Source organism: Hylobates moloch, unplaced genomic scaffold, assembly GCF_009828535.3.
Source record: "Hylobates moloch isolate HMO894 unplaced genomic scaffold, HMol_V3 SCAFFOLD_6, whole genome shotgun sequence".
NCBI classification, from domain to species: Eukaryota; Metazoa; Chordata; class Mammalia; order Primates; family Hylobatidae; genus Hylobates; species Hylobates moloch.
This window is the reverse complement of record NW_026652281.1, coordinates 134,258,660-134,280,564: the sequence shown is the minus strand read 5'-3', so window position 1 is coordinate 134,280,564 and position 21,905 is coordinate 134,258,660. Positions and strand designations below refer to the sequence as shown.

Sequence of the window (21,905 nt, the reverse complement as noted above, 5' to 3'; positions counted from 1 at the left end):
CCCTATGGACCATATTTATTAAAACACAGCTTTAATATTGCTATATTCAACTTTTAACTCTGTGTGCTCCACAAAGGATAACAGGTATTTGTAACATTTTTATTTTGAACAGTGGCAGTGACTGTACATTAATAAATATGGACTGATCCAAATATAAATACATAGTCTCAAAAGGTACAAAATACAAAATCTAAGAAATAAAACTAGAACCAAAACTCTGTGTAAGGGAGTTCTCTACAAACGCAGGGGACCATTTACAAAATGTGAGAAGAGAAAAACCAGGCAGGAAGCCCATTTTGTGGGATAGGACACCAGGAGGTGAAGTATCTACACATGTTCAGTTAAGGATTTGATGAATCTGAGCTTGAAAAAGATAATACCATGCACAGGGGAATTTTCTAAACCAAACCACAGAGATCAGTCAATTCCAATGTTTTCTTTCTAGACTGAATGTTCCAGAAATCATCTCTAATTAAGGGTTCCAAAAGATAATGTAGAAAATTCTAAAAAGTAAACAGATAATTTTGGATAAGCTGAGTAAAATCGTCTTCTGAATGACAGAGTTTTGTCTTGAGGCTCTCCACTTCACAATAATTATAATTAAAAATTATGCATCTGAATCTCAAGCCAGTCAAAACGTCACATGATTTAGAAAGAGCCAATTGCAACACCATCCTCTCTTATATCAAGGAATGTCCCTCCTCATGAAGTGTTCAAGAAGACTACAGCTGAAAGTTGGAATGATAATTAAAGGAAGAACTCATACTTCTACAGAAGAATCTTTTAAAGTTGCTTTGAAGCTCGTCTATAAATGGCTTCAAGCAATATGACTGGTTTGTTGTGAGAATTAAAGGGTTCATTAACTGAATAACTCCAAAGTCATTAACATGACCAAGGTAAGGATACAGAGTAGGAAAAGGAAAATCCTATTCCGAGTTGGAGGGCCATGCCATCAACCACAGTGGTCTGTGCCAGAGCAACACTATTCGCTAGTGCTTCTATATTGACTTCTTTACTGGCTTTCCATCTTTCCTCTCTGCTGTATTTATTTCCTCTGCAGTCCCTTTCATTTTCAGTAGGAGGCAGTGTCGAATAGGAATAAAGAATCTGTGTATTGGGGTCAGACAGATTTGGGCTAGAATACCAGCTCTAGACTTTCTAGTTCTGTCACTTTGGGCAGATGTCTTGGCTTTTTAAAGCCTCAGTTACATTATTTGTAAAATGGGAATAATAATACTACCTCATGGGGATGTGAACCCAGGGTGAACAGAGATTTTGCAGCAAAGTCTCCTAGCTCAGTACATATTCACCTTGCATATAGAAGTGCTCAAGCCAGAGTAGACATTCTCATGCCTCTTGGAAGCACCCCGGTCAGTGCCTGACTGTTTCCATCCTGATGGTCTGAGCAAGAACAGACTCTTTATTTCTCTCCTAGAATTTTGGAGACTTGGAGTCTCAACCTTAAAATTGCTCAACCCTAGGGCCTAAACAAGTTTCAATTGCTCGCCAAGGCAACACTGACCAACACAATGCTGCCCTCTGTTGATGAGGATCGGATAGTGCAGAGACGGGGCTGATTCCCAGAGGCTGGAAAAAAGGATGTTTTTCAGAAGTAATCATTTCTTCTCAGGATGCTGGTGGAAGCATTCTGTGCAGAAAAGGAGACATAGTCACCTGCACAGCTTGGTATAAAAGATGAGCCTGGAAGTGATAAAACCTAAGATCTCTTCTTGTACCACATGGTTCTCCACCGTCAGAGGTTCTCTTATTCTGGCGCAGACATCAGATACCCAATGCTCCAAGCATGGGACCTGAACTGTTCACCCCAATCCATCCAATGGGTCTCACCATGCTCCCTTCAAGGAGAGAGGTAGCTGCGTACTCTGTAAAACCTCATAGAGCTGCTTCTCAGAATATCCGGCCTCCTGTGTGAGCAGCTGCTCTATCATTCTCTACGGCAGGAAGCTGTGGCTGACAGCATCACAGCAACAGAGAACACTCACTCTAACCTTACTTAACTCACCAGTTTTCTTAGAAAAAGAGTCATGCTGTTTGTTCCCCTTGCCTCCATATCCTGGGATACTGTGTTGTGGGTCAAATAAAAAGTCCCTGGAACCATAAACTTTAGATTCATGTTAAAAATAACAATAAAAATAGCAATCTGGGTCTTGTCTCTCTCTATTGCTCATGTCTCTCTCTATTACTAAGAAGTGCAAGAATGCTGTCTGAAAGCTGTCAGGTTGAGGTTTGTGCACCGTGACAAGTGGCTAGAGCAAGGGCAGAGAGATCACTTCTGTTCTGGCCCGGCTCCCAGCTTGGTGGCTGACCCTCCAGCTGTGGCTTGACTGCCAGCTGTGGTCAGGGTGCTGCTTCCATGGTGACTCAGGGACTGATGCCACAGGCCAGGCTGCCTCTGGAGGGTCCTGGGCTGGTGGCAGCTTCTAATGCTCTACGGAATGAGGACATATCCTTCCTCCATTCAGGATCTCCAGCCCATGTGGCCTGGTACTCAGTCTCTACAAAAGTCCTGATTCTGCAATTTCAGCCAGTTGACGCAGCAGTCTGGAGAAGGCTGGCCGATCTTCTGGTCTCTGGAGAGGGAAAAAAGAGCTCTGTAAGTTCCTTGGACTTGTGGGTCATAGGTAAATCCAAAACAAACCAGAATTTAATAGCAGCATCCCCTGTGGATTTTTGTATGTGCTTCCATGTTGACTGTATTCCATATACATTGTCGTGGTTGTTAACAGCAGGTATTCTGGAATCCAAGGGACTAGTATTTAATCTCAGTTTTACCACTAATTAGCTGTGTGACATTGAGCAGGTTATTTAACCTCTTTGAACCTCAGTTTTGTCATTTGTAAAATGGAGATAATAATAGTATCTACCTCATGAAATTGTTTTGAGAATTCAATAAATCACATATAAAAATACATCATGAAATTAATGCTAAAGAACACCAAAAAGGCCGGGCGCGGTGGCTCACGCTTGTAATCCCAGCACTTCGGGAGGCCGAGGCGGGCGGATCACGAGGTCAGGAGATCGAGACCATGGTGAAACCCCGTCTCTACTAAAAATACAAAAAATTAGCCGGGCGTGGTGGCGGGCGCCTGTAGTCCCAGCTACTCGGAGAGGCTGAGGCAGGAGAATGGCGTGAACCCGGGAGGCGGAGCTTGCAGTGAGCCGAGATTGCGCCACTGCACTCCAGCCTGGGCGACAGAGCGAGACTCCGTCTCAAAAAAAAAAAAAAAGAACACCAAAAAATGAAATAGCTGGGTATAAATCTCAGAAAATATCTATAGGATCTAAATGAGAAAAAATTAAAAATTCTAATAAAAGAAAGCAAAGAAGATCTAAATAAATGGACAGATATTCCATGCTCATGGACAGGAAGACACTATAGTGTTAAAATGTTAGTTCTTCCCAACGTGACTTATGGATGCAATACAATCCTAATAAAAATTCAGCAAGTTATTTTGTAGATATTGACAAACTGACTGTAACATTTATATGGAGAGGCAAAAGACCCAGAGAGCCAATACAATAATGAAGAAGAATAACAAAGCTAGAAGACTGACCCTACCTGACTTCAGGACTTACTCTAAAGCTACAGTAATGGGACAGGATGATGCTAGTGAAAGAATAAACGAACAGATTAATGGATCAGCCCAGATATAGATCCATATAAATATAGTAAACTAATACTTAACAAAGGAACAGAGGAGAAAGGGTATAGGAGAAAGGGTATAGTCTTTTCAACAGTGCTGTAATAATTGGGCATCCATATGTAAAACAATGACTCTAGTCACAGACCTTACACCTTTCAGGAAAATTAACTCAAAGTGGATTGTAGACCTAAATGTAAAATGCAAAATTATAAAACTTCCATAAAATAACACAGGAGAAAATTTGGGTGACATTGGGCTTGGCAATGAGTTTTTAGATGTAAGCCAAAAGCACAATTCATGAATAAATAAGTTGATGTTGAGCTTTGTTAAAATATTTTAAAAGTCTGCTCTGTGAAAGACACTGTCAAGAGAATGAGAAGACACGCCACAGACTAGGAGAAAATTTTGCAAAACACATATCTGATAAAGGACTTGTATCCAAAATATACAAAGAACTCTTAAAACTCAACAATAAGTAAACAAACAACCTGATTGAGAAATGGGCAAAAGATCTGAATAGATATTACCAAGAAGATATACAGGTGGCAAATAAGCATATGAAAATATTCTTAACATCATATGTCATTAGGAAAATGCAAGTTAAAACAATGTAATATGACTACACATCTATTAGAACCACTGAAATCCAAAACAATGAATGCTAATGAGGAACTCTCATTGCTGGTGGGAATGTAAAATAATACAGCTACTTTGGAAGACACTCTGGCAGTTTCTTAAAAAGTTAAACATAGTCTTACCATATGATTCAGCAAGCATACTCTTAGGCATTTACCCAATTGAGTTGAAAATTTATGTGCATACAAAAATCTGCACGTAAACATTTATAGCAGCTTTATTCATAATTGTTTAAAACTGAAAGCAAGCAATATTTCCTTTGGCAGGTAAATAGGTAAATAAACTGTGGCATATCCATACAATGGAATATTATTTAGCAATAAAAAGAAATGAGCTATCAAGCCAAAAAGACATGGAGGGACCTTAAAGGCATATTACTAAGTGAAAGAAACCAGTCTGCCTCAACGCTCACACTTGTAATCCCAGCACCACGGGAGGCCTGAGGTGGGTGGATTGATTGCCTGAGCTCACCTGGGCAGCATGGCAAAACCTTGTTTCTACCAAAAATACAAAAAATTAGCCGGGCATAGTGGCACATGTCTGTGGTCCCAGCTACTTGGGAGGCTGAGGTGGGAGGATTGCTTGAGACTGGGAGGCAGAGGTTGCAGTGAGCTGAGACTGCGCCACTGCACTCCAGCCTGGGTAACAGAGTAAGACACCATCTCAAAGAAACAAAACAAAACCCCCAAAACCCAAACAAACAAACAAACAAACACAAAAACTGAAAGCAACCAAGATTTCCTTTAGTAGGTAAATAGATAAACAAACTATGATATATCCATACAATGGAATATTATTTGTCAACAAAAAGAAATGAGCTACTAAGCCATGAAAAGACATGGAGGGGCCTTAAAGCATATTACTAAGTGAAAGAAACCAGTCTGAAAAGCCTACATGCTGTATGATGCCAATATATGGCATTCTGAGAAAGGCAAAACTAAGAAGACAGTGAAAAGATCAGTAGTTGCCAGTGGTTTGGGGAAGAGGAGAGGGATAAATGGGTGAAGAACAGGAGATTTATAGGCCAGTAAAACTATTCTGTCTGATACTATAAGGATGGATACATGGCATTATGAATTTGTGAAAACCTACACAACTCTACAGCACAAAGACTGAACCTTAATGTAAACTATGAACTTTAGTTAATATAATGTATGAATAGAGGTTCACTAATTGTAATATATGACACTCATGCCAAATGTTAGTGAACAGGGAAACTGTTCAGATGAGGTGGGTATATGAGAACTCTGTACTCTTTGTTAAAAAATAAAGTCTATTAATTTAAAAAATCAATAAACGATGGTTAAAAGAGGAAAAAAGTGCCAACTGAATGTCAGCCATCATTATTATTATTGTAGCTAATCCTTATGAAGTGGATAAGATTTGTTTTGCGCCCTTGTTTACGTCTCTATTGTTTCTTTGTTTCTGATTATAAAAGCTCTATGAACTCATAGACCAAGCATTATTTAATTCTCTTAACAGTAAGAAAAAGGAAGTTCAGAGAATTGTCAAAGATTAATGGCAAATAAATGGTAAAGCTGAGAAAAAATCCTAGTGTTCTAAATTTTTTATATTCTACCTTGTTGTCCTACAATGATCTGAATTTTTATTAATTCTCTATTTCAGCAACTTTCCACTTTGGCTGAAATGTATGATTTTGTAACTCAGCAAAGACTAAGACTCATAGTGATGGGGCTCAAGCCATGGCCTGCAATCCAAGCATAGGGTAAATGAGCCACCTGGGTGGGTACAGAGTAATTGGCTCCCCATTTTAAATGCAGAATGAATAAAATGAACTCAAATTAAGCCATTTTAATATTTTCATAGTGCAAGTGAACTTTGTTCCCCAAGTTATAGAACTAACTTCCTGTGCTTTTAATGGTTTTATGATGTTACAGACTTTTTTTCTCTTTTCAGAAAATCAAGAAGGAAGCTGGCATAGGCCACACCCCATCCTCCACTCTGAAGCTATGCTTATAGCTTGTGACATTATGTAGCAAACCAAATAATATTTAAGGTTGCCATCAGCTCCTTTAGGGATGGGGGATCTATCCCTTTAATAGATCCTCAAAGTCATGTTGTTGCTAATCTATATTAGTTATCCCTCCTGCCTCATCCTTCTGAGAGGGTTCCTTTCTCTAGGGAAGGAGGCAGGTCCTGAAATTGTATACGGCAATGCATGGGGAAGCTCTTCCTCCACTGACCTCTTTCCAGCAGTGATTCATAATCTGGTAGACATGTGTGGAGGCCAGCCGGGGCTTGTACAACCGAAATCCGGTACTGATGTCTTCCACCACTTCTGAGTTGCTTCGGTTTTCATACGGGATTTTGCCTTCGCTGAAAACTTCCCACATCAGCACACCTACCAGAAATGGTGAGCACAGCACAGTGAATGACAAAGCCCACAGATAGCAAACAAACCAACCTGCCTCTAGAAATTACAGACTCCTTGCATTAGGATTCATGTGCTACCTCCAGAAGTACATCAAGTCTACCTGAGGCTTGTTAGGCCTGTCCTATTTTTGAAGAACTGAAATTTCCCAACCTTTTTAGTGGAGAGGGATTTTCAAGATGGACCCTTTGTTATATCAAACTCAAATTCTACAACTAACAGTTATAGACTCAAACGTCAAGATGCAGGATGTAAATGAATGGAGTACAGGAGGTGTGACACTATAGGGATTGGGGAGGACTGTGTAAAATGAGATAAACAGTTCTGTCTTAAGGAGGCAGCTATGATTTGACTCCAACCAAAGTGTGGCACATGAAAATGAGAGATCAGAATTGTCACATTTTCTGATTTTTTAAAAAAGAAGTCAAAAATTAAGAGTTGAACTTCTTGAATTTTAAAAATACCATGTAGACCAAGCAAAACACATCTTTTGCTTGTCTATTTTTGACCTCTGATTTAATCCCTTTCTTTTCCTCTTCTGCCCTTAGTAGAAATGTCACAGCCAGCTTTGTCTTTATCATGTGCTGATATATTCACAGGTTGTCAGAGCAAGAAGGCTGCTTGCAAATCAGCTAATCCAGAGCTTTTCAAAGTTTGTTCCACAGAATCTCGGAGTAGACATTCCCAAAGCAAGATCCCCAAAACACCTGAATAAAATCATCTCAGAGGCTTGTTCCAATGGCAGATTCCTGGGCCCTAGCCCAGACCCAGTGGATCAGAATCTCTAGGTGTTACTCAGAGGTGCCTCAGGAGTTGGAAATTCAGAACCTGACCCTAAATAAGAATGCTTATCACCCCAAGACACCATATTTTTTAGTGAAAATTTTTTGAAAATATGCTGCTGCTAAAACATGGTTTCAGAATGATTGCTTTAATACATAGATGCATAGATGAGAAATGTATAGATAAAAAAATTGAGTGAGGTACAAAGAGCTTGACTTGTTCTGAATAGCACACCACTAATTAGGGCAAAGAAACTTAAAACACAGGACAAAGTCCAATGGGCTGATGCAGGCATGGAGCTTTCAGCTCATCCAGGTTTCTGTTGCTTAGGCTGGTACCCACAGTTTTTTCACACTTTTTTTCATTGACCTCTTTCTATTCTGCATCCATCCTTCAACTTCATTTTTGGACTCTCTTCAAATAATATATCCTAGGCAGGGATGAATTTCAGCCCAATCCTCTAATGGTAAGATGCCGCAGGAAATTCCCAGGCTGACACCCTTTGGCTGAATAAACCCCATTCAGAGTCAGAAGGTGAATGTGCTAAAGTGGCCATTGCTCCAAATGTCTCATTGTGGGGCCCTTGCTTGGTGCAGTGTGATCAGTTTCATCACTCATAGTGAGATGACTGCACATCAGCCCCAACCTTCCTAGTTATACACACTGGGGAGAGGAGAGTCATCCAAGAATGCTGTTAGTACAATTTCTTTCAAGTCCATTCTGTAACTTAAACCTGGTTAACAAAGTGGCTGCAAGGGTTGGTTAATAGGGTACTGTTTAAAGAAACAGGTAGGACTCACAATGAACAAACCACTTGGCTCCTAGAGATGGATAGTCTAAAATGCTGCAGAAGATTTTTAACACTCATTCTTCTCCTAAAAGATTTACCTAGCCAAACTCCCCCCTGGTTTCTACTACTAGTAAGCCCTTGTCAAATCCTTCCTTCATACTGAATGGCAAAAATCAATCTTCAAGTAGTTTCTGTCCACAGTATAATTCTTCTTGTAATCCAAATCAAAGAGGTTGTCTGGTATATTTTTTTGCACACTTTAGTATGCACAAACTATGACTTCAGATGACATGACAAATCCAGCAAGAACATTTTGTACATCCTGCCATACCAACATCATTCATCCATTCATGGCCATTTGCACTTTTTAGAAATTCTAATTCCTTATGATGGCCTACCAGCTTCATTGCCTGTTGTTCTCCCAATAAGGCAGTATCCCTTGTTCTTTGGATGCACCAAGTTTTTGCACTTGCTGGTCCTTCTGTCAGGGACACTGTTCCCTGGCTGTTCAAATGGTGACAGCTCCCTCCTATCATTCAAGTCTCTGCTCAAGAATTACCTTCTGAGAAAGGCCTTCCCACACCACACTATTCAAAGCAGACCCTCTTTCTATCCTAGTCACTCTGCCCCATTACTGTTTTATTTTATTCATAGCATCTACTTATGATTGCCTGGCTTTATCTTCTATCCCTTAGCTTGTTTATTATTATTATTATTGTTTATGATCGTTATTATGATCTTTTGTGATTTTCTGCCTCCCCTCTCATCTCAAATTTAGTTCCAAAAGAATAGAAGTCTTTTCTGTTCTATGAACCACTGCATCCTCAGCACCTGGATTAGCCCTTGGCATAGAATAGATGCTCAGTTAATTGTTGTTGAATGAATGAATAAATATTAATACTTATTGAGAGATAAGTATGGAAATGTAGTGTTGGACAAAACATGGTCCCTGCCTTCAAGGGGCTCATATTTGAATCTCCTGGCTTCTCCAGCTTTTGACTTCACAGCAGCTGGCACCAGAATGCTGTTTCCACTTTTAGTTAACTCCCACAACCATGTCCAGTATCTCTAAAAACAAACAAAATAATGAAGGCCCTTTCATAGTTTTCAGGGCCTTTCTTATGCAACCTTCCAGTGGGACACCCACATGATATAATACAGGGTTTGGCGTGGGTAGGGTTGTCTGCATTTTATAAAGGAAACAGCTGGCCTGCAGCCCAGATCATGGGGCGGTGGCGCCCAGCAAGACACTCACCAAATGACCACACATCCGACTTGCTGCTATAGCGACTAAAAGAGAAAACTTCTGGGGATGCCCACTTCACTGGGAATTTGGTGCCTGTGGAACTGGTGTACTGATCATCCAGAACGAACCTGGGAAGAAAGTGGAGAGAAAAGGTCAGAATGTTCCAGGGGCCTGAGTCCCATTCCTGAGACTTCACTGGCACCACATCCTTCTTTTACCTTGTCATCCCAAAGTCGGACACCTTGATGACTTGGTTTTCTCCCACCAAACAATTTCGGGCAGCCTGGAGAGGAGACAGGCAAACAAAGGTGGAGAGGAAAACTGTTGATGAGTCATCGGTAGTTAAGGAGTCTCCTATAATCATAGTCCTTTGCTTTACTGCAGTGCTGTCATACAAGGGCATCATGGAGCTTTACATATGTTAATTAAGCCTTACAAATGCCTGCTGGAAGTTAACTGCAAAGTTGAATGTGTAAGATCCACTATCAAGATGAGTAAGTTTATCTTCGTTCTTGAGTTCTAATTAGAAATCCTTGGTGTTGTCTAACCAAAGATAGGCTCTAATGCAACCTGATGTGATAGGAAATGTTAATATCAGGGATAACAGGAAGAAAGCGTCTCCCAGTTGACTAAATTAAGAATGTTTTGATGTTGTTAATCCTCTTAAAACTGTTCTTCAGTAGGGAGAGTACCTGACCCCTAATTAGTATTATAGAATGTTGCATTGAAAGAGCCCTTAGAGATGACACCCCAGTGTGTCTCAATTTTTTTTTTTTTTTTTTTAGATGGAGTCTTACTCTGTCACCCAGGCTGGAGTGTAGTGGCTTGATCTCAGCTCACTGCAACCTCTTCCTCCTGGGTTCAAGTGATTCTCCTGCCTCAGCCTCCCAAGTAGCTAGGGTTACAGGTGCCCGCCACTAAGCTCAGCTAATTTTTTGAATTTTCAGTTGAGATGGGGTTTCACCATGTTGGCCAGGCTGGTCTCGAACTCCTGACCTTGTGATTCGCCCACCTCGGCCTCCCAAAGTGCTGGGATTACAGGCATGAGCCACCGCACCTGGCCGCGTGTCTCAAATTTTAATGTGCATAAAAATCAAATGAGGAATGTGTTAAAATGAATCCCAGCCATCAGAGATTCTGAGAATAGCTTAAGGGCTTCCGCAGTGTGATTCTGGTAGACCCTTGAATAACACCTTCAGACAAACTCAGTTTCCTCAATTTACCAGGAGGAAATTGAGTCACAGAGAGGTTAAGAAGGAGTGGCAGTTATCTCCATTTAGGAAGAATGTAAACTGAAATGCAGGAGGTGAAAGAGTTTGGGCTGGGATCAGAGCCCAGAAGTAAGTCCTCATGAAGCCCTTTCCACTAGGCCCACCCAAAGTAGGTGAAGGAAGGGAGAAGCTGAGAAAGGAAAGGAGATTGTCTGTGATGTATTATTTATTAATGCATTCCCAGTCATTTCAGTGAGACCTGTCCCTTTACCCTGGACCTGTGGGTGTTCACCCTGCATGCTCATACCAAGTCTCTGTGGATGACACACGCCTCTTCCAAGTAGGCCATGCCTTCACACACATCCAGACACATGCCCAGCAGGGTCTCTGCAGCAAAAAGTCCCCGCTGGGTGCGTAGATAATCTGACAGGCAGCCGTGCTCCATGAACTCAAACACCAGGCAGATGGGGGCCTGCTCCAGGCACACCCCATACAACTGCACCAGTTTGGGATGAGAGAGTTTCCTGGAGGAAAAAGACAAGGGGTGAGATGGCCTAAACTCAGTCTCCCAAAAATGCCGAAAATATTATGGTACCAAAATAGCCAATAGTCATTTTGTCTAATTTATGGTTTGGATGAAAATAATATTCATTCCCTCCCCAAAACAAAAACATGTCATTGGAGCTGAGACATGACAAATGGCAAGGAGTCAGCTGTGTGTGTGAAGATGAGCAGAGGCCAGTGTGGCTGGCATGTCATGGACCGGAGGAGAGATGGGTAGGAGCTGAGAAGGGGGAGGTGGGCATGATCAGATTATGGCGGGCCTTGGAGACCACTGTGAAGAGTTTGATTTTATTCTCTGTGCGATAGGAAGCCACTGCCAGGAGTTTGCACAGGGAGCTAGTACCACAGGGCGTTTGAATGGCATTTCAAGAACATGGAACCGATGTTCCCCGCAGAGTTTCTGCATATCCTTGTTTTGAGCACTCACATCATGACTTCAGCCTCCTCTATGAAGTCCTCTTCTGACATAGCCCCTTCCTGAATGGTTTTGATAGCCACCTTGTCCTTGTTGAGCCAGTAGCCCAGATGCACCAACCCAAATTGCCCACTGCCAATCTCTTGCACAAAAGTGAGCTCCGAGGGATCGATCACCCATTTCCCTGGAAGAGAGAGAGATAGTTCTCTGGGGTCAGCAAGCAATAGATATAAGGTATTGGGATACCAGGGAACTATAAAGCCCTAAGTAGAATTTTAGCCTATTGTTAATATAATTCAAAGATGGCAAATAAATTATCTTTTTTCCCACATAATAACATAGGATATGCTAGAAAACTATGAAAATATGTGTGGGAAGGTAACATGGAAAGAAGGAGAGTGGCATTAATCAGGGTATTAAAGAAACCATATTAATCAAAATATTAAAGAAAGGGTTCTTGCAATGTCCCATTTTCTATGTCTGATTGTAAAGTTTTTATTGTCATTTTTCACACTAAGTAAATTTCATTTGAGCTGATCATTCTTTCATTCATTCATCTATTAAGAGCACCTGCTATATACACAGAACCCTATTAGGCCTTACCGGGGTGGAGGGGCAGTTAAAGAGATAGATTTAAAGAGAATTTGTGCAGAGGCACAAGCTAGCACGGTGTCTGGCACATGGGAGGCTCTCAAGAAATGTTTAACAAACAAATACGAGATTCCGAGGCTCAATTTCCTCACCAACAAAATGAGTGGGCTGACCAGATAATATCTGAAATCCCATCCATCAGGGACACATTAAGATTCTACATTTATTAGAATACCCTTATTTTCATAAGGAGGCTAAAGAGGCATTATCTTTCCCCAGTACTTGGTCTGGTACCTAAACAGCCAGATTTCCACTGCTTTGAGGCAGAGACTCAACAGCAAGCAGTATTGAGCACCTACTGTGTGCTGAACATGGTGCTGGTTAGGGATAAAGAAGCCCATGCGTGGCAGTGGTTCTCCAAGTATTGCCCTCTGACCACCTGTATCAAAATCACCTAGCATGCTTGTTTAAAAAGTAGACTCAGCCAGGCACAGTGGCTCCTGCCTGTAATCCCAATACTTTGGAAGCTGAGGCAGGAGGATTGCCTGAGCCCAGGAGTTTAAGACCAGCCAGGGCAACATAGTGAGACCCCGTCTCTACAAAAAAATTTTTTTTTTTTTTTTTTTTTTTTGTGACGGAGTCTCGCTCTGTCACCCAGGCTGGAGTGCGGTGGCGCGATCTCGGCTCACTGCAAGCTTCGCCTCCCGGGTTCATGGCATTCTCCTGCCTCAGCCTCCCGAGTAGCTGGGACTACAGGGGCCCACCATCACGCCCAGCTAATTTTTTTTTTTGTATTTTTAGTAGAGACGGGGTTTCATCGTGTTAACCAGGATGGTCTCGATCTCCTGACCTCATGATCCGCCTGCCTCGGCCTCCCAAAGTGCTGAGATTACAGGCGTGAGCCACCGCGCCCGGCTCTAAAAAAATTTTTTAAAATTAGCCAGGCATGGTAGTGTGTGTCTGTAGTCACAGCTACCTGGGAGGCTGAGGTGGGAGGATCACTTGAGCCCAGGTGGTCAAGGCAGCGGTGAGCCGTGATTACGCCACTGCATCTCCAGCCTGGGTGACAGAGCAAGATCATGCCAGAAAAAAAAAGTAGACTCCAGGACCCTATCAAGGATTGTGTTTTGGTGAGTGTTTGGATAGGAGCCAGGAGTCAACATTTTTAATAAGCATTCTAGAAGATTTTCATGCACACTGAAATTTGAGAACCACCAACCTAGGAGATAAGAAATGAAAATTAGACCAGCCTTCTCCACAGGCAGCACACAGCTGGGACAAAGGGATGCAAAGCCAAATGCCTTCAGAGTCCAGGCAGATAACCCCAAGCGAGTGAAGCAATTCCGCAGGACAAGAAAACATAGTAGGGGCTGCAGCACTGGAGATCATGCCACGCCTAAAGGCATTCCAGAGAATTTTAACACTCTCTTATGCAGACAAACACTTCTAGATGCTGTCAGCTTGCAGTTCTTGCAATAGTCTGCTACTCAACCAACTAGATGATATAAAGTTCTAGAAGATAGGTGGAAACACAGTGCTAAGGCATGGTTTTCTAATATTTTTCTAATAGCATTTAGTAGGGTGCTCTGTACAAAGTAGGTGCTTAATAAACACTTCAGTAATGAACTCTTCACTAAAACCAATGGCCACTGGTTTGACCTAGAGAAATGTGCTTATATATGTACTTCTCTTACACACAATGCAAATATTCATTAGTGCCATCATCCCTAGATATATAAAATACTTGTTTTTTTTTTTTGAGACGGAGTCTCGCTCTGTCGCCCAGGCTGGAGTGCAGTGGCGCGATCTCGGCTCACTGCAAGCTCCGCCTCCCGGGTTCACGCCATTCTCCTGCCTCAGCCTCTCCGAGTAGCTGGGACTACAGGCGCCCGCCACCACGCCCGGCTAATTTTTTTGTATTTTTAGTAGAGACGGGGTTTCACCGTGGTCTCGATCTTCTGACCTCGTGATCCGCCCGCCTCGGCCTCCCAAAGTGCTGGGATTACAAGCGCGAGCCACCGCGCCCGGCTAAAATACTTGTTTTAATGGTGATTTGTAGTCTGAGGTACAGGTAGGCTCATGGCCAGTTTATTCAGAATTTGCCCCAGACCTTTAGGGATATGAGTTTACATTCCTGATTGTACTGCTCACCGTATCTCAGACCTGCTGTAACTGGGGCTTTCTGCCTCCCAAAACAAACTGGATACCGGAGTCGAGTCACCAGGCCTGGGTTGATTGAAAAGCCAAGAAGCAGTGGTTAGGGCTTTGCTGTAGCAACCATCTAACTTAAATCACTAAAAATAATAATAATAATAATCAGATGCAAAAGCTAATTTTATTCCGGAAAACAAATCCCAAAGCCCAATTACTGATATCACATCCTCCTTGAAAACATCATAAGCACAGATGGGCAGGTGGTAAAATTCCATTATTTCCACAAGATAGCTTGCTAATAGAAGATATATAATGTAATTATTATTTATTATTTATGGTTAAAAAGAAGCCACAGTGGGCTTTTGCCAGTTTTCATTAAGTCTCCTGTGTGGGTGCTGATATAGTTTGGATGTTTGTCCCCTCCAAATCTCATGTTGAAATGTAATCCCTGGCTGGGCACTGTGGCTCAAACCTGTAATCCCAGCAGTTTGGGAGGCTGAGGAGGGCAGATTACCTGACGTCAGGGGTTTAAGACCAGCCTGGCCAATGCAGTGAAACCCTGTCTCTACCAAAATACCAAAATTAGCTGGGTGTGGTGGCACATGCCTGTAATCCCAGCTAATCAGGAGGCTGAGGCAGGAGGATTGCTTGAACCTGGGAGGTGGAGGTTGTAGTGAGCCAAGATTGAGCCACTGCACTCCAGCCGGGGTGACAGAGCGAAACTCTGTCTCAAAAGGAAAACAAAAAAAGAAGAAGAAAAGAAAGGAAAGGAAAGGGAATAAAAGAAAAGAAAAGCCCTATGTTGGAGGTGGGGCCTGGTGGGATAGGAGGTGTTTGGGTCATTGGGTGGGATCCATCACAAATGCCTTAGTGGCGTCACTGTCCTTGTGATAATAAACGAGTTATCACTCTGAGTTCATGCAAGGCCTGTTGTTTAAATGTCTGTGGCATCTTCTTCCTCCTCGCTCCTGCTCTTGCCATGTGATACTCCTGGTCCCCTTTTGCCTTCTGCCATGACCGAAAGCTTCCTGAGGCCTCCCTAAAAGCCAAGAACATGCCGGCACCATGCTTCCTATACAGCCATGGGCCAATTAAACCTCTTTTCTTTATAAGTTACCCAGCCTCCGGTATTCCTTGATAGCAATTCAAAAAAGCCTAACCCAGGTGCCCTCTGGCTTTGTCCTCTAGAGCAGCAGTCCCCAACATTTTTGGCACCAGGGACCGGCTCTGTGGAAGACAGTTTATCCATGGATGTATGTGACAGGGGGTTGCTTTCAGGATGAAACTGTTCCATCTCAGATCATCAGGCATTTGATTATTATAAGGGGCGCACAACCTAGATCCCACAAGTGCTGTTCACAATAGGGTTTGCACTCTTATGAGAATCTAATGTCGCTGATCTGACAGAAGGCGGAGCTCAGGCGGTAATGCTTGCTCACCTGCTGCTCACCTCCTGCTGGGCGGCCCCGGTCCACCCCTGCTCTAGAGCTTACCTCCTCCATTATGCTGGTGATAGTTGATGAGAAGAGGGATGGAATCGAACACATACTTTTCAGCCACATAGTATCGCTTAGGATTGTCATTTGTTTCCTTGATGTGATAATGCTTTATACAGGGATTGTTCTCACTTAAACAAATGAAACACAAATGTAGTGATTATTAAGAAGCAATGTTGAGACACAAAAAAGTCTACTAGTATTAAGTTCTTATTATCTTTGTCTTATAACCTCTCACAAGATGGCAGATATTGTTCAACTTATAAGTCGGTCTTGACAGATTGGGCCTGGGTGCTGCAGTACTGTGTTAAAAAGGACTCTGAGGTTGTGTCTGGACCCAGTGGACAGCAATGCTGTGATGGATTGGTGATGGTTCTTCCATTGCCACAAAATGAGGGAATAGAAATATTTGCTATGTGTTTGCCTTGCCTGTTCTATGAATTTAACTGGTGTCAGCATACATTGAGAAAGCCTCTCTGACCCCTTCACCCTTATTTGACTTTATGCTGCAGAGGATGAACATAACAGGCCTGACTACCCTCCTTAGAAAGGCCTGCTTGCATGGTTAACCCTTGGCTGGTGTTTGGGAACTTGGATTTCGGGAGGGCTCTTTCCCTAACTGATAAGAGTGGCGAGCTGTACCTAAACTGTCTGCTAGAAACAATGTGCTTTATGGTGAACACTTGTTTTCCTTTTGGGTATCTGGAATTTTGGCATGTGCTAGGCAGGGGCTGTCTGTGGAAACAGCGTCCAATAAAAGCCTGGGGCACTGAGTCTAACGAGCTCCCCTGGTAGACTGCTAACGTGTGGTTACAACTTGTTGCTAGAGGAATTAAGCACGTCCTGTTTGGCTCCAGTGGGAGAGGACTCTCGGAAGCTTGTGTTTTGTTTCCTCTAGATTTTGCCCCATGTGTCTTTTCCCTTTGCTGATTTTGCTTTGTATCACTTTGCTTATTAAATCTCAATAAGTCTTAGTCCTGGAAGGCCTCCTAGAGAGTCCCTGAAGCTGGGGGTAGTTGTGGGGAGCCTTGACACAGACTTCATGTTTCATCCCTTCTCCATCATACCTGTGGGGTTGCAGGTCACCTCCTTACTGTCTCCCAGCCATGGCAGAGGCACGGCCCCTCTGTGACGTACACTGTGTTCCCTCCTATCCCTGGATCGGGCCCTTCCTGTTTGCCAACTGCCCTTGCTCCACGTCCTGCTCACATCCTCAGTCTTCCAAAAAAATTTTCCAAAGTCACCTTAAAAATTATTTGTCTCTTCTCTTAACTCTGACTGCACTTTGGTCATTATCAAACAGCTTAGTTCTAACTAGTGTTCTAATTAGAAGGGAATTTGAGACCTAGATGGGTTCTTAGACGTTGTTTTACAGAGAAGAAACAGGTCCAGAGGGGCAGAAAATCAGCAAGGATCTTGCAGTCAAGTTGGCTGGAGCCTGGATGTGGCTTGGCGCCTTCAGACCCATGGCCATAGGGAGGCACCATCAGCTCCTGAACCTCGGTTTCTTCTGTGTGAAATGAGCATAGTAATACCTGCCTTCAGGGCTTCTTAGGATTGGAAATGGTCTGCATATTTTCTGGCACATAATAGAGACTCAGTTAATGGTAGGTAGTTTCATGAGCAAGCCAGAACTGGAGTTCATATATTTTTGCTTCCAGATAGAAATATCTCTTCTGTTATTCTATGTATTAAATTATATACTCATCCAATACAGTGCCAAGTATTTTATGTCTTTAGAACTCTAAAATTGGAGATGCTAATTGAAAGACGACCTGGCATCCACTCCCAGCTCTGTCACTTCCTAAGTCTCTTAAGTTCTATCCTTGATCTCCACGGCCTTGGTTTTCTCGGAGTAAAGAGGGAAAACAGACCATTTCTAGTGAGCCTCTGCCTCTTGCACTGTCTAACTTTGTTGTCTGTACCCCAATGCTCACACGCTTCAGAAGTGTTTCTCTCCACTTTGCTGAGCAGAGTTAGCTCCATACCTCACAACAGCCTTGGTGAAAACAGACACGGTGTATGTTCCTGGAGTCCTGGAATCTCTTACCATGAAGGCTCCTTCTTTGCCCTGGAATGGTTAGAAAGAATGGAAACTTAGCGATCTCAGGAAACCAGGCTTATGCCTCCAGCTCCACTTTCTTGCCCACAGAAGGAGGAAATACTTGGCAGAAGTAGGCTGACTTGGCATAGAGCAGATTTCAGTAAGAATGGCTACCGTTTCATTTACTCCTGTCCTTCAGTAGATATTTCTTGGTCTCCTACATGGATCCCAGACTGTTCTTGTGCTGACATGAACCATGAATGGAGACAGAGACATAAATAAGCTCTGCCCTTTTAGAGCTCCCCATGTATCAGACTCTTTACAGATATTTTCCAACTCTTACCACAATATTGCCATCTGGATATTGGTATCCTTAACTGCCAATGACACTGAGTGCCAGGGAGCTTAAGTGGCATTCCCACGACCCACAACTAGAAAGTGATAGAATTGGGATTTGAACTCTGGCATGTGAGCAAAGCCCAGCCTTGGTCTACTACTCCAGGATGCCTCCTTTCAAAGAATGTTAGAAGCTGCTTCTCCATGTCCCTACAAAGGCACAAAACTGTCCTGAAAACTTCATCTGTGTCTTAATGGGAACATATAACTTTTAAAAATTTTAGAGTCAGGGGGTATGTGTGCAGGTTTATTACATGGACATATTGCGTGTTGCTGAGATTTGGGTTTCTATTGAACCCATTAGCTAGATAGTGAACATATTACCCAATAGGTGGTTTTTCAATCCTTGCCACTCTCCCTTCCTTCCCACTTTTGGAGTCCCCGCTGTCTATTGTTCCTATCTTGATATCCGTTTAGCTCTCACTTATAAGTGAGAACATGTGGTATTTGGTTTTCCGTTTCTGTGTTAATTCACTTAGGATAATTCCTCCAGGTGCATCTATGTTGCTGCAAAATGCACAATTTTGTTCTTCTTTAGGGCTGCATAGTACCCCACGGTGTACATGTGCCAAATTTTCTTTATCCAGTCCACTGTTGATAGGCACTTAGGTTGATTCCATGTCTTTGCTGTTATGAATAGTGCAAGTGTCTTTTAGGTAGAATAATTTATTATCCTCTGGGTATATACCCAGTAATAGGATTGCTGGGTTGAATAATAATTTTATTGTTAGTTCTTTGAGAAATCACCAAACTGCTTTCCACAGCGGCTGAACTAATGAACATTCCTACCAACAGTGTATAAGGATTCTCTTAATGATAACATATTTCTTAGGCCCTTTCCAGAGTGAGAATTTGGCTGCAGGGCGGAAGGAAAAAGAACATTAAGCTCCTGATTTCATGAGAGACGTGGGAAGAAGGGAGTGACCTGAGAAGGTAACTTTCGCCACCCTGACAATTCTGCCAGCACTGATGAAATAAGCACTAATAAATGGACATACCATTTTATTCATTCTTGGTGGAAATTTAAAAATCTGAAGTCTATTTTAAGTACTTCATATCTAACACTCTGTTCCTACCCCGCTGTAAATTTGCGCTGGTAACATTTGTTAAGCCAAATATTATGATTCACTTAACTTAGTCATAGTGAGGGCCCTAAGTAAAGGTCAGAGTTAGACAAGATCCTTGTGTGGAGGGCATACACTTGGAGTATAAGGAACAAAGTATATAGAACCTACAACAACACAAATTCCTCTGTCCCACAACTAAAAAGATAGTTTGCCTATCGGCACACATCTATGCACACACACAGACAGTGGCCCATGCTAATTGTTTGAATTCTAGAATCTCTGGGTTTAAAAGGATTTTTTTTTTTTTGAAACTGGAGTCTCATTCTGTCACCCAGGCTGGAGTGCAGTTGCGCAATCTCAGCTGACTGCAACCTCCACTTCCTGGGTTCAAGCGACTGTCTTGCTTCAGCCTCCCGAGTAGCTGGGATTACAAGTGCCCACCACCACGCCTGGCTAATATTTTGTATTTTTAGTAGAGATGAGGTTTCACTATGTTGGCCAGGCTGGTCTTGAACTCATGACCTCCAGTGATCTGCCTGCCTTGGCCTCCCAAAGCGCTGGGATTACAGGTGTCAGCCACCGTGCCTGGCCTTAAAAGGAACTTATAAAGATGAGTAACTGTATGAGCTTCAGTTTCCTCATCTGTAAAATGATCTTTGGAAGGTTGTTGGGAGAACTAACGTAATATGCCTAGAATTGCTCCTGGAATACAATACTAGGACAAGAACTATTAGGGTTATAATTGGCCATTATTATCACATGCTATGTTTGCTACTTATTGGAAGTAATTATTCCATTGTCAGTCTCCATGTGAGACATGTTGGTTGTGTTAGGAGTATTTTTCTTTCTTTCTGTTCATATAATTTGAAGGTGACATTTCAGAAGATAATCTCAACACACAGGGTAAGTTATTGGGAAAAGATGGACTGATAATTCATAGTCTTGTTACACTGCATTATACTTTAAGAGTGTCTCTGACATACAGCCATCTTTCATTCTGGAGGTGGTGCTTTTCTTCTCTTGAAACAAACCAATTATTAAGTCAACACTGAGTCTTCAACGACACTTTAGAATGTCTGAACTTCAGATCACCCTATGTGTGAGATGCTGTAAGGTGTTCTAAGTGAGTTACCCGCTTGCAAGGAATTTACCATCTACCTAGATGGGTAAAGACAGAAGAGAAACTGCTGAGATTGGAGGCAGAGTGAGAACAGAGCCACTGGAGAAGTAATAATACTGATAATAACATTTGACCCATAAGGGTTCAGAAGCAAGAAAAACCATGTTCCATTGCTAGGGCGAGGGAAGGCAAGAGAGACTTCTGGGAGGAGGCAACATTGGAAGAACTGATATGGCACATTAAGAGATGCTTTTTAGTGGCTCCCAAATGTGGGTAAGTCCCAGAATAACTTGGGTGCCACCTCTTGAAGTTCTGACTGGATAGGCCTGGAGTCCAGGAATTTGTAATTTTAAAAAGCTCCTGCAGTGATGGTTATGATCACCCAGGTCCCCCTTAAGCGGAATTGTTAGTTTAAAAACATTTATTAAGCCTTCAATGTATTCATTCATTCATTCAACAAATATTTATTGAACAACTACAAGGTGCTAGATACACTTTTGGGTGCCTAGGTACAGCAGGAACAAGATAAATTGTTTATAGTCTAGTGGCGAAATATGTGTGGGGCAGTACATCAGGAGTTTTAGTTCATAAAAAGGTGTAATGAATCAATTCATCTCTTTTTTGTATTATTATTATACTTTAAGTTCTGGGGTACATGTGCAGAACGTGCAGGTTTGTTACATAGGTATACATGTGCCATGGTGGTTTGCTGCGCCCATAAACCCGTCATCTACATTAGGTATTTCTCCTAATCCTATCCCTCCCCTAGCCCCCCACCCACCGACAGACCCTGGTGTGTGATGTGTCCATATTCCTGGTGTGTGATGTGTCCATGTGTTCTCATTGTTCAATTCCCACTTATGAGTGAGAACATGCAGTGGTTGGTTTTCTGTTCCTGGGTTAGTTTGCTGAGAATGATGTTTTCCAGCTTTATCCATGTCCCTGCAAAGGACATGAACTCATCCTTTTACCAACCCAAATGCCCATCAATGATAGACTGGACAAACAAAATGTGGCACATATACACCATGGAATACTATGCAGCAATTCATCTCTTAAAGGTCCTATACTTATTAGATAAAAAGACTCTAAATACACCTAGAAATAATACAGCGATTGTTTCAAAACAGCATACAAAAAAAGTGAAAAATAGCAAGAAAATGTCATTCGATTCTATCCAGAATCTGGGCTAAGTCTGACAGGGACCCATCGAAGTTTGCCCTTATATTTACCTATGGAGGAGAAGAGAATTTGGTAAAGTAGCTCAAAATATTAGTAAGGAGGCTGGGCGTGGTGGCTCATGCCTGTAATCCCAGCACTTCGGGAGGCCAAGGC

At 42.3% G+C, this 21,905-nt stretch overlaps 1 protein-coding gene across 1 annotated transcript in view; it reads right to left on the bottom strand.

Moving 5' to 3' along the window:
- Positions 1–21,905, bottom strand: part of ITK (IL2 inducible T cell kinase) — a 76,575-nt gene continuing 54,670 nt past the window's right edge. The window contains exons 9-17 of the mRNA XM_032158486.1: positions 17,932–18,014; positions 15,941–16,074; positions 14,445–14,519; positions 11,715–11,886; positions 11,031–11,247; positions 9,731–9,795; positions 9,522–9,640; positions 6,506–6,663; positions 1–2,591 (exon numbers count right to left, since the gene is read on the bottom strand). Coding sequence (XP_032014377.1) covers positions 2,517–2,591; positions 6,506–6,663; positions 9,522–9,640; positions 9,731–9,795; positions 11,031–11,247; positions 11,715–11,886; positions 14,445–14,519; positions 15,941–16,074; positions 17,932–18,014 — 1,098 coding nt within the window. The 3' untranslated portion in view covers positions 1–2,516. The remainder of the gene's footprint in view (positions 2,592–6,505; positions 6,664–9,521; positions 9,641–9,730; positions 9,796–11,030; positions 11,248–11,714; positions 11,887–14,444; positions 14,520–15,940; positions 16,075–17,931; positions 18,015–21,905) is intronic.